We start from the raw sequence: 13,155 nt of genomic DNA on the forward strand, positions 1-13,155 counted from the left end.
GCCTATTTTATTGTACTAAAAACGATGGTGGGTGTTTTTCTTGTCGCAAATGTTTAATTAAGATTTTCAATTTTTACTGTGCCGCAATGTAAGTCGAACAACGCGCCACACAGACGATAAACTTACGCGCGGCTACGTTACGCGTGTGAGATACGATGTTGATATCTAGGTAGGAGTTTTCATTCTCTTGTATTTAGATGCTTAGTAGTGGTTCAACGTTTAAAAATGTTGTTTGTTGAAGTAGAACACCTACTGCCACGATTTTTCACGCACGGTACCTACCTACCAGTTATTAAAACGTTCCTAACTTATTAACAATAAAAACTCTACTCTTGCCTTACCTTAATTGTTATTCCTTCGGATGAAGTACCTAGGTAGGTACCCTAGAACATGTCACGTCACGTAGGTATGCAACATCGCGTTTCCTCCGCGGTAGGTAGGTATCACACGCACTCACAAACACAACACCTTGCTCTTTAATAAACATCAACAATCTTCCATACTTTTGCGCAGTAAATGGTCTATGATCTCATCATAGTCGACACTACTCATTTACAGAATGAAACAAACACTCACAAACACGAAAAAAATATCCTCGAAAAACATCACGCGATTCGGGTCAAGCTTAGTATTCGACTGAGCGGAAGCGCGCGGCGGCGGCGTTAGCGCAAAGCATCAAAGGCGCCGACTAAGGGCGCCGACGACGCACTGGCCGCGGCCGAGTCGAGCCGACGACTAGAGAGAGAGAGAGAGAGTATGTTTATGGTGCAAGTGACAGAGAAAGAAATAGTATCTGTTCGTATGCCTACTTTATTGGCGAGCGTTGCCCTTGACCCGTGCGCCGGCTATTCACCTGCGCATAGCTGAAGTTGTAGATACGTTATTATTATTATTGATGACATTGATAAAATTTAATAATTAGTAATTTTTATTTGTTTGTTTTAAATGTGCGTTCTATGCAGCTTAAAACACAATATGGGACTGAAAAAAATCTATTTTTTTTATGAATTTGGCGACAGGAAACTTCACTTGATACCTATCAACTCAAAGAAATACCTAGTATCTGTTCGTAATGCCTACTTTATTGGCGCGCGTTGCCCTTGATCCGTGAGGCTATTCACGTCCGAGTATCCATCAAGACAGATCAAACAAGCCCTAACTCGGAGGTCTTGCGTCCCAGGATCCTTTAATTATGTCTTAGAACCTTCTTGGCCTATGTGGTCCAGTGGTTGAGCGATGGGATGCGGAGGGTCCGGGTTCGTATTCCGGTGGGGACATATCACAAAAATCTGTTTATAAGGCCTTTGGTTGGGACGTTACAGGCTGATCACCTGATTGTCCGAAAGTAAAATGATCCGTGCTTCGGAAGGTACGTTAAGTCGTTGCTCCCGTCTACTAGGTACTTATGTAAGCACGTAGCCGTTACATGAATATTGTACACAGAACAGGATAGGTTTAATTAGTTCTTTACTGATGATTTAACAATGAGATTTAAAACTACGAATAACTTAGTACCTCGGTACGGTACCAACATGTAACAAGAAAAATAAGATCACTCCACTCGGACAATTTTTTTCTTTGAACATGCCGACATTGCCTACGCGGCGGAGTTGCCGAACTATCGATAGATAGGTAGATTATCAATTGTTGAACTTGAAAATTGTCTAAACTATCGAAAGTAGTGATAGTACATTTAGATCGATACTAGCGATAGTACCGATAGGTCTTGCTTTGTAACAATAATGGGTATTGATCTAAAAGATTTATTTATTTATTTATTTTCGATTTTTGTGTAGCGAGGTTTTGCGTAGGTACTTACATACTAAGTTGGTGGATGGTTGACATAGTAGGTAACTAATTACCTAATCTGTGGTGGTTGTGTTAGTTGGTTGTTAGTTATTCTAATGACAACAAAGAATACAATTATTTACTGTTTCAACTGTTTTAGGTAGATAATGGCCCTGATTCCTATGAGTAAATGAATGAATAACCCGGTCGAATCAAAAAGGTATCTCGCTGGTAACTTAATTCTGTCGGTTGTTTTAGATTTCTGCTTAAAATTGACGTGTATTCCATAAATTTTATGCCTGTTGATTATCCGTCCATTTAAGAATAAGAATAAAATAAATTTATAATTTACGATAGACAGAGAAAGAAATAGGATCGGTTCGTAGTGCCTACTTTGTAGGCCGCGCCGCCGCCGCCGCCGCCGGCGTGCGGCGCGGGGCGCGCGGAGCGGGGCGTGCGGAGCGGGGCGCGCGGCGCGGTGCGTGTGGCCGTTGACCCGTTCGAGCAGCTGTTGTCTCCATTACATCGAAAATTTTCGATAATTTGTCATTATTGTTTTTTTTATTGAAATTTGGGTTCTATGCAGCTAAAAGCACAATATGGAATTGAAAATAATTAAAAACAAAACTCAAAATTTCATGAATTTTGCGACGGAAAATTCCACTAGATATTAACTCAGAATCATGGTCTGAATCATCCCTTTCAGTATTCGTTACGATGTCACTAACACCCGGTATCTCTTTATTGCTTTAACATACAGAGGGAATTTACACATAATATTTTGTCCTTACATAAAGTACCCTAATTGGGATCATTATCATCTCTTTAGCATTATCCCGTTTTCACAGGGGCTACTTACCTAACCTGCAGTTTTGACAGGTCCGGTTTTTCTGCCTTTCTCACCTTCCAACTCGAAGGAAATTTTGTCTACTAACACTGTAATGGATTGCTTCATACAAAAGACATCAACGAGATCTTTGGCATTTGGATTCTTTACGTATTATAATATTATTTCAACGGAACACGATTTTCAAAAGGACATATATTCGAATAGACACTTCATCTAGCTGAGAATCCCCTTAAGAATAAAGGTCAGCACCTTTCCAGTACCTATACACCACCAACTTTTACTAAGGGACCCCCCACACTATCGTCTTTCGAGTGTCGTCGTCGTGCCAGAGTCCCCGCCACGTCCACCCGACGACGACGCCGCGGCGACGCGACGCCAGCGCTGGCCGGCTGCCGAACGCCGTGCGTACGCGGCGCTGACGTCGTGTAGCCGCAGCGCCAGTTCAACGTTTTTTGCGAACAAGTACAATGCACAAAACAATCAATTGTAATAGTTTGTCAAATATTCGTTTTGGCGTCCATAAATAATCATACAAACCAAGTGTTTTTTATTATTTTTTTAATATGTTGACAATACAATACGAAATAATCGCTTTCCTGAACTCTAACACCGATGTTTCATTGACGACGAAGTTTCATTTTTCGTTTAAGCAATTTTTTAGATCAGTAATATCAACAGCAGTGTTTCGGCGTTCGGCAGCTGGTTAGCGCTGGCGTCGTGTCGCCGCGGCGTCGACGTCGCGTGGACGTTGCGCGGACGCTGGCTCGACGACGACGCTTGAGAGGCGCTAGTGTGGAGGTTTCTTAAAGTTAAGTAACATCTATCTGTTTCTTATCCGTCGAAAAGGAAAAGGACGGATGATGACAGGTATAACTTAAAAAAATATGTGGGGTCAGGGCCCAAATCGGGATAAAATAAATCAACCTTTAGCGTTACAATTAACCTTAACCGCGGTCAAGCTATTACGCTTATCTTCCGATATGTGCTAACTGTGCGTGTTCACTAAGTGCGATGTACGAGTGTTGACGCCGCTGTAGTCAAGTGAACCGTCGCGGATTATCAGTGCATTGTTGAAAGCATAGGGCACGTGATACACATAATATAAACGGCCTCTGTGTGCAGTGGTTGAGCGTTGGACTCACGATCATGAAGCCCCAGGTTCAAATCCCAGTGGGGACATATCACAAAAATCACTTTGTGATCCCTAGTTTGGTTAGGACCTTGGCTGATCACCTGATTGTCCGAAAGTAAGATGAGCCGTGCTTCAAGCCATGTTAAGCCGTTGGTCCCGGTTGCTATTTACTGATAAGTGAGTAATCGTTACATGAGCCATGTTTGGGGCCTTAGGCAGCTCAGTCATAACCTTGACACCAGGGTTGATGAGGCTGGTATTCCACCTAACAACCCACACGATAGAAGACACGTAATATAAACACGCCCTAATCCTTAATGGGGCAGGCAGATTTACAAGTAACCACGAGACAATTCGCAGCCACTAATTTACTTACTTTGCATTGTCACACGTCGTATCTCCTACGGATTAAAAGGAAGAGCTTGAGAACGGCGTAACGCGCTTTTTGTATGAGAACCTCTGTCGCCAGTTCAACTCCACTCTCTTTTACTACTACTCTTGCAAACAGATAAAGAAATCTACAATAGCTGTACTGCTTCTCAAATTCCTTAGCCACTTTATCGGCAATGTATATTTTATGCGATAGACTGCAATTTTATCATTACTTTTCGTAAGATACTACATACAAAAGTATTTTTTTGTTAAATAGCCGATCATACTAAGGTTTTTAGCTTTCCTGTGATACGGCGGGATCTCCTTGCATGGTAGTCGATATTTGACTTTTTGCCCTGCAGGTTTATAATACACAAAACGACCTTATAATACATTGTTGCAGACGAGTGGAGTGCAAAGTTGAAGTATGAACATTTGCTCATACTTGTATGGCGCGCGTTTCGTCTTTATTCTCACTAGTTCGATCATTGTACAATAGGTATATAATATAAAAGCTTTCATGTGCTATATTAGGTATAATAAATGATGTATTGGTGAAAATTAAGGCACGTCAAAATTACAATCATGCATAATTAGATTATTTGTAAATATAATATCTTGGTACAACTATAACTTGTCTTTGATCAAATACGTACTTAGATGAAAAATATTTCTCTTGCCTTGCTTATCTTAACAAGCTTAATCAGAAACTAAAAAAAGCTTATAATGCTTCAAAATTACAATTGTATATAAGTAATCTAATCTGTTTGTATTGTTTACTATTAATTTACTTGCAGTCGAATTATTCATTTCTCACTAGTTCCACGATCGAACTATGAGGAAAATTATTCTTTTATTAAAAGTAAAAAATATTGTTTACCAAATAAAGTAAAATTAACAGAAGTTAATAGCGGGCCCTGCACTAAGGTTTCCAGGTATCGCGCAGTAGCCCTATGATAAAACATTTTTTTCATGAAGATTAAGAATACGAAGTCAGTGGTAGGTATCTCACGATAGTCAGTCTGCGCCTGCCAGAATCACCACTGGCTGCGTGGAAGCGAATGACGTTTTCATTAATAAAACAACAATTGAATGATTCAAAATTCACATTTTTACTATCGATGTCCAATAACCCTTACTTTACAATTATTCAGACCAGAGACCACCCATACAACTTACCAAGTGATTAAAATGTTTATAAAAAAAGCGATAAACACCGTACCACTCACAAATCTATACAAACCAAAACAATTTAACATTAATAGATAACCGAAAATAAATACGGTGTGTAGGTACATTCGAAGATTTAATTTAAGTAAATATAAATTAAGGTACGCAAGGTGCTTGGCCAATATGTAGATAAATATTTATTTATAGCGCTTCTCCAGTATACAGGATGTTCCTGTTCCTGACATCGTAACAAAAACTTTGAGGGGTAATTCAGACCATAAATCTGAGTTGATATCAAGTAGAATTTTCCGTCGCAAAAGTATGAAACTGAAAATAATTTTAAAATGTACTAAAATTTTCATGAATTTTCCGAGAGGAAATTCCAATAGATATTAACTCTGGATCATGCTCTGAAACATCCCCCTGATTTTTTCAATTGCTAATGTTGATCAATCTTGCAAAGTTTCATCTGAATCTGTTATGGCTTTTTGCGGGACGCGCAAACAAATCCGGAAAAGTATCAATATATTTAACTTAGTATATATAAAAATGTAAATATAAGTAGATGGATTTCAAACATTTTGTCTGGAGATATTAATTTCGTTAATCGGCCAAACACCTTTAGATTACAAAAAACTACAACATAAGTAATTACAAGTAGACTTAATATTTTGTCGTTTTGAACCTTTACGTTTTTTCATCTTTTTAAGTCAGAAAAGCACTAAAAGATTCGAAATAACTTAGTATCGACGTAACAGAACTAGACCAACACATTATTTTTGTTAGAAATGGACAATTCACTTATTGTTTATTTAATTTACGTTAGGTAACATTGAACGTGCTTAGCTGAATGGTTTTATTTTGACACAGTTCGCTCGACCATTATAGATGGCGATACGGCTCATCGAACAGAAAGCTCGGTGAGGCGTGGGTACTTAGTTCATCTTGATGTACCTGTAACTACCACAATTGGTGACTCTGACTACTACAGTCCAAGACCACTTTGTTACTTACGTAAGTCAAAATTAACATTCGATAACAAGTCATAAAGAAAAATGAGATTTGTTTTTGATTAAGTACTTTAGAATGGCTTTTCTATTTCCAGAGCATTTTATAATTTATCTTTGACCCAGTGGAATACCCTATTGTCCATTTCTATCAAAACTATGAGGCAGTACATAATGAGGACTCACAATTTGGCATGATCGCATCACCTGACTTCCTTCGCCGCTCCGCAGTTGAGCTGCTGGTCGTATTTCTTCATCTGTTTAGAGGCTTGCTCCACCTCCACGTCTGTCAAGTAGTATGCCTCGAAGTTTGACAGCGGACGTAGCATTGAGTAGAGGCGCTCGGCGTATTTCCTGAAGGAGATATGGAAATATAGCACTAATGCTATAGAGACACGGCACTGTAAAGCATTTTGCATACACTTAATAGTCGAAGCAAGCACTCTGCGATAATTTATATTCACTCGAGTTCATTAAAATATAATAAACATTTGAGTTAACACAGCAAAGAATGAGATAATAATACAAAAGTTGCGAAACCTGGTTGGGCTGTGGGTGATGACATTTTTAGATTCGAATTTTAGTTATTTAATGGACGAAGTGTAAAAACTGTTCATTAATGCAAAATGTTCACATTTCACGAAGGAAACACGATTTCCTATTTGTTAGATTAGAATAACGGACGAGAAAAATGTTTGTGTGGGAAACGCCGAAAGTACGCAGGTACCTGGTGTCAGTGCTCTTGTCGTCCAGCAAAGCGGACAGCGCGCGCAGCGTGTGCCGTCGCGCCGTGGCGGCCGTGGGGGGCCGCGCACGCAACAGGTCGCGCCCGCCGCCCGCCAGTGCGCAGCACACCACCAGAAGACGCGCAGACGCACAGCGGACCAGCGCGTTCTTATGACTGTATTAATAAACTAACCTCAGCTGAGACTGTCCTCCAGTAGGCCTACCATGCGTTACGTGATAAAACGGTCTTCGTCTATCGTGTGGTTTGTGAGGTGGATTACCAAACCCAGCAACCCTGGTGTCAGGGTTATTGTTGAGCCGCCAAAGGCCCCTGACATGGCTCATGTAACGATTACTCACTTACATCAATGAATAGTAACCGGGACCAACGGCTTAACGTGCCTTCCGAAGCACAGATCATCTTACTTTCGGGCAATCAGGTGATCAGCCAGTAATGTCCTAACTAAACTAGGTACCACAAAGTGGTTTTTGGATATGTCCCCACCGGGATTCGAACCCGAGACCTCCGGATCGTGAGCCCAGCGCTCAACCATTGGACCACAGAGGCGTTGTCTCGGTCATTTTACCGATTACAACTACGTCGTTTTGTCGATTGGTGCAAATATGTGGAGTCAAATAAGTCATGTCGTTCCGTTAAAATTCGAACAAAATCACGTGGCACGCAAGTTAGGGAAAAAAAACGAACTTATCTATTTCGATTTTTATTGAATCGATCGATTGTTTGATCACGTTGCACATGTTAGCCCTGCAGGACGTACTCACCCAACCCCATGAACGCAAAGCGCGGAGACGGCGTGGGTAAGCTCGACGCCGCACACTATGTCGTCCAGTGCTACGTTGGCAGCGCGCCGCACCGGCCGACTGTAGCTGCCTGTCTTTGTTAGCAAGCTTGTCATCGCTTCGTAGAAGTCCTACAGGAAGATTAAGATTGCCTTCAAAGTCTTCAATGATCTTAGAATCGGATAGAAGAATCACTATCTGAAGCTTTGCGTTTACCAATCAGTTTATGTCTGCCTCTATCTAAGAATACCACCTCCACCTGCCACAGGTTCAAAGTAGCTTGAAATGTAGTGATTATATGCTCTTTGGTGGTTTGACATTTACATTTGCCTTGGAAGAAATTATCGCTTACAGATAGTATTGCCATGGACTACTTTTTTACACGCAAAATGGGCTAACCATGTGTTTAAATGCGGAAAATAGAGTGTTCATGTTGTGGTAAAGATAGCTTCGATAGCTTCAGTGGTGTAGGTCGCGTTGGTTGTTTGAGCGAAAATGGCGGTTAAAATATCCTACAGACAAGTAACAGAGAGGGAAGGTGGGAAAACTTACGGATGCGCTGCAAAACGGAGATTTATGTCCCCGGGGACACCGTTGCTCGACGAGGGCCCTCGGAGATGAGGATCCAGATGGCTGCGTGCACTTTTATGATGATGATTGAATTTTGCATGGCCGGCCGGCACTCTCACGCACGGTTGTTGCAGTAAGAATTGAATGGATGATTCGGAAATTTGAGTGAATGACTGATACTTGAATATAGAGCCTTCTACCACTACCTGGTATGGACGAATAGTACCTATAGTAGTTGGTCCATATTATTGCAAATGATCCGAGGGCGGGTATTTTCTTTACCCCCGAGAATGCCTACGGTACCGCTTGTGTGAAGCACAATCATACGAACCGGTTTCTTGGTGTAGTTAGTGTTTCGCAAGATGGCCGCGACAGTGGAGCACGCGGCACGCGCCACCTGCGGCCGTGGAGACTCCACCAACGACGTCGCCTGGCAATTATCACATACCTATAAACTCTTATAAATACCCAGAAAATTATGGAAATAGACGAAGAAACTGTAAGAGTTTTTAGTGCCGGACAAAATTGGCAGTGCAGAGAAGTTTTCTTTCCAAGTTTTTACCTAAGAATCCCCCACCAGCTCAGCTCAGGATAAATTCGTAGAGCATTGAAACGAATTGTGCCATTAGCGCTTAGGAGAAGAGGAGAATACTTCCCCCCTGATGTCGGGGAGGGTTAATTGTGGAAGGCATTGCATAGGTATACATATATAAGTATTCAAATTCAAATTCCAAAATATCTTTATTCAGTAGCTAACACAGTTCACTATGAATCGACGTTTTTTACATAACCAACGTATCATCCGCCTAAAACTACTGCAGCTTCTCAAAACCTGTATAGCCGGGGAAAAGAAGTTGCAAGAAAAACCTCGGCATGCGGCTCAACAGTGCGTGCCGGTCGAATTGAACATGAATTTTTCACGTTCGTCAAATGTCAGCCGATCTTACCACTCTCACGAGATCCGCGATTCGCTGCTCAGTGATAGCATTCCAGAACTTTTCCAAGACTTTCGGAACGTCTTCTAGTGTCTCTATCACTTCGAACCTGAAACATTTTTTAAGTATTAAATGCTATTTAAAGTAGTGTTATCTTTCAGCATTTCCGTAATGCCTTCAACCCAGAAGGAATCGCGAAAACAGGTGTCTTTAACGAGGCGATAGTTTATTCAGTTGAAGAGACTCTCCTTTGCTGCTCACCTAGAGCTCTACCCTCATTATTTATCTGGGCAGTTGGAGAGATATGTTAGGTACATGGTATGCTCACCAAGAACTGGAGCGCAGTCTCCTCAACAGCTCGCCACAAAGCGCCTCGCAGCCGCGGTCGGCGATGTCGCACAGGCGCGCCTCATCTGGTGTGCACGCGCTCACCGGGGAACAGCTTCGGCTCTCTGTTTTTCTGGGCGGTGGGGATCTAGTCAGTTAAATTCTACAATTTTAGGTTACGCTTAAGCGCATCCACAGGAACGGAATCGAGGTAATGGACTATGGTTTTGCTGAATCATCTCCGATCTAAACCAAACATTTCGTACGCTTGCTGTCGCTCAAGTGGACGTGCAGCTTTCGACATACATTCAGAAGAATGAGAAGCCAGACATTTGGCGCAGATAAATAAGTAGGTAGTAAAATTTGTTACAGGTACTGATACATTATTTAACCCTTTCTTAACCTCTTCTTCGTTGTCTCCAGGAACCAAGGTGGCTAATTGAATGTTATTTAAGTACCTAATACAATACGGTTTGATTTAGTTTCATCTTCACGAAACATTACTCACGTAGCTCGTTTGTTAGACCACACTTTCTTGGTGCTCATCTTGAGTTCTTTAATCTTCTCCTTGATGCAGATGGGCTCGTGTCCCTCGCTGGGGGCGTCCCCGGGTCGCGTGGGGGAACACCCTCGCTCCTCCATTGTACTCACTTGAGTGTGGCCCTCTGCGTGGAGTGGGGGTAACTGCATTGGCTTTCTTGGAGATACTAGAAGATATTTTGAATAGTATTCTAGGATAAAGGGCCCGTATTCTTAAATAACTAAGTGATCAGGTTCGGTTTGTATACTTTTCTATGTTTTAAATGTAAAATGTTAATTGTAATGTAGGTATACTGAACTGGTTCCCTAAGATACAGGCATAGCCTAGTTTGGAGACACCTGTTCAACTGCCGCTGTTTCTAAGTGCATTGTAAAATTGCGCATGATATTGTGTAATTTTTTAACAAAATTATCTTTATAATGTGTTTGTGCAATAAAGTTAAAGTAAAGTTTAAAGGTTTGATTCCATGTAAATCTCTGTAATAAGTACTATTAAGGCAGTTTTGTCCCGCTGAATAAGTCACGTCAAATTTGTCTGCCCAAGTAGTTATGCCATTTGCATTTACAGTACAATAAGTTCCGTCAAAAAAAAATCCCGCTGAAAGGCAGAGACATCCGTTAGGGCATTTCAGCGAACTGCCTTTATAACTGTAAGAAATTTATGTAAATTCAAATTTTGAATTGTAAACAAGTAAATTCATTGAGTATGGACCTCAGAAGAGATAATTGCTAACTATGGAAAACGCTGTTATGATAATGCGAGTATAACGCGTTTTAGTTTTATAGATTCATTCGGCCATCTAATCACTAATTCAATCAAGATGAAGAGGATAAATAACAACCTAGAAACATAGATTTCTGAACAATCTATAGTCCAAAGGCAAAACTTAAAAGCTAACTTACCACCTCTTCCGCTAATAAGTGGACTTTCCCCAGAAGCGAGGTCTTTGTTCGCCATTTCCCACCTATCTTGCAAACTTGGTCGTTCATACAGGCTGGGCAGCGTTCCTGCCTTGTTCAACTTCGGTTTGTTAAACAGAGAGTTCAAGTGTGGACTGTTTGGGCAGGAATGGTTCTGAATTGGTGGTAATTTGAATGATTCCTTTGGACTGTCATCCTTTAAAAGCTTCACCTTCATCCCTGCGTTACTCGTAAACAGTACTTCTTCTGAGATCCTACTGTCGTCGACTATGTTGCTAAGTGTAGGCGTTATATCCATCAAACTATCTTTCTTTATATTCGATTCTTCAGTCAAAGGCGTTAGCGTCCCGAATCGTCTAATATCAGGTTCATCATATCGCTCAGGCATACACACATCTATATTTTCAGACAACTTGTTGTGCAAATCTCTAACGTCCTTATTCGGTGCCTTAGGTTGGTCTTCGCCCATTAAAGAATCCTCATCCATATCAGACCCAGGTATAGATTCATCATCAAATTGGCTTGTGTTTTCCAAGTTTATTACATTTTGCTCATCATCTTGATTTTCACTAAATATGGTTTCTTTAGACTCGTCATTAATAATGCGTATCACTTGGTCACTTGTACTGCTTACGCTTCTGTTGTCTTCTTCCGTCGCTTCGTTTTCAGTTTCAGATTTAGGGAACTTTGAAGATTCTTCGTCCATAGAACTGGACATAATCTGTTTGCAAGTGACATTGTAATATTGGAGCGGCCTCTCTCGCAAGAAATCGTTGGCGTCTACAATTATATCGCTTTTGGTGTAGTATTCACGAGCACTGGATACTTCTATTCTATATTCTACTGTTTTATTTTCAGTTATTGAAATGAATGATGTTTGCGTTTCTAGTGTGTTGCTGTTCTCGGGTTTTTTCATTGTGCCTTCAGATTCAGCTAGCTCGATGATGGTTTTGCTTGTTTGCGTGTATATCTCTTGGGCTACTATGGCGCAGGATTGGAAGCTGGTTGATGCTACCTTAGTGTTCGTCAGACTGGGTCCACATTGAACAGTTATTGAAGGACATTCTTCTTTTTTTTCAGTAACAGTGCTCAAACAGTCGTGCAGAGGGAATGTCTTCTCACTATCGCTATCCCATTCTAAGACGTAAGTCTCTTTGCCGGAGGAGTGGTTTTTGTCTGAACCTTTGCTGCTTGTGTCGGTGAAGTCAGTGGAATATTGGTTCGATGATATTGTGGCTACACTCTTTTGTGAGTCTGTGTATTTTACTTCACCTATGAGGTCTTCTACTTCGTCTTCCTGGAAAGAGTACTGAAGGTAAACACAGTCAGTTAGTTGTTTGAATCAACATAAGAAATATCAGGTTCTAGTGGCTTTGCCCCACTGTTTCTATGCTTTATTAGACAAGACTTCTCTGTTCCTTCAAAGCGTTCTCCACCTTAAAACCTTTACACAGTTTAGCAACAGCATGAAGTAATGACATTTTCGAATACTTATGAAAACTTCTTAACTATCAAAATACTTACCATATCGTGTGATTTAGAACAAAAATAATATAAAACTCAACATCCGACCGCAACACAGCCCCTGACGTACTCTTACTGTTTTTTATGTATTTACAAACATTTCAGTGCAATTCTGACAGGCCATGACAATTTGAACTAGGAAGCTGTCATTTACGATTTGCTTTTAACATGTCTCTTTGAGTATGACTTTTGAAAGAGACGGTATATCAAGAGGCTCGAAAAAAGGTCGTATAGTACAGACATTTAATACTTTAGGGCCTCTTCACACTAGCGATTTGTCTAGCGTTTTCAAGGCGAGGCGAAATCACGGCGTACACGCGGCGACATCGCGGCGTGCTCGCGGCGAGCACGCCGCAATTTCGCCGCGATTATTTTTTAGTAGCAACTACCACTTTACACTACTACATTTCGCTACCGTTCTGCAGCCTTTTATTTGTTTATTTAATTTAATTTTGATTTAATCGTCTTCTAAGTAAGACAGCTAGAAGTATC

General features: G+C 41.0%; 2 protein-coding genes across 2 annotated transcripts in view; both read right to left on the minus strand.

Moving 5' to 3' along the window:
* The window catches only part of LOC126369987 (phosphopantothenate--cysteine ligase), an 86,771-nt gene that overhangs the window by 49,645 nt on the left and 23,971 nt on the right, over nt 1-13,155 (minus strand). The window lies entirely within an intron of this gene.
* Nucleotides 6,487-12,990, minus strand: LOC126370437 (uncharacterized). Its single transcript, XM_050015274.1, has 9 exons — nt 12,979-12,990; nt 11,122-12,448; nt 10,187-10,385; nt 9,680-9,826; nt 9,364-9,460; nt 8,748-8,846; nt 7,829-7,977; nt 7,047-7,220; nt 6,487-6,673 (listed from the first exon to the last, which is right to left on the minus strand). Exons 1-9 carry the CDS (start codon nt 12,988-12,990, stop codon nt 6,523-6,525), a joined length of 2,355 nt encoding a protein of 784 aa, XP_049871231.1. The 3' UTR covers nt 6,487-6,522.

This window comes from Pectinophora gossypiella, chromosome 10, assembly GCF_024362695.1.
Source record: "Pectinophora gossypiella chromosome 10, ilPecGoss1.1, whole genome shotgun sequence".
NCBI classification, from domain to species: Eukaryota; Metazoa; Arthropoda; class Insecta; order Lepidoptera; family Gelechiidae; genus Pectinophora; species Pectinophora gossypiella.

Excerpts from the sequence above, each read along its gene's own strand:
- LOC126370437 (XM_050015274.1), bottom strand. Across the intron at positions 9,827-10,186 it reads TGGTCTAACAAACGAGCTAC|ATCCCCACCGCCCAGAAAAA; the intron begins GTGAGTAATGTT and ends TTAACTGACTAG. Across the intron at positions 7,978-8,747 it reads CTAACTACACCAAGAAACCG|GACTTCTACGAAGCGATGAC; the intron begins GTTCGTATGATT and ends ATCTTCCTGTAG.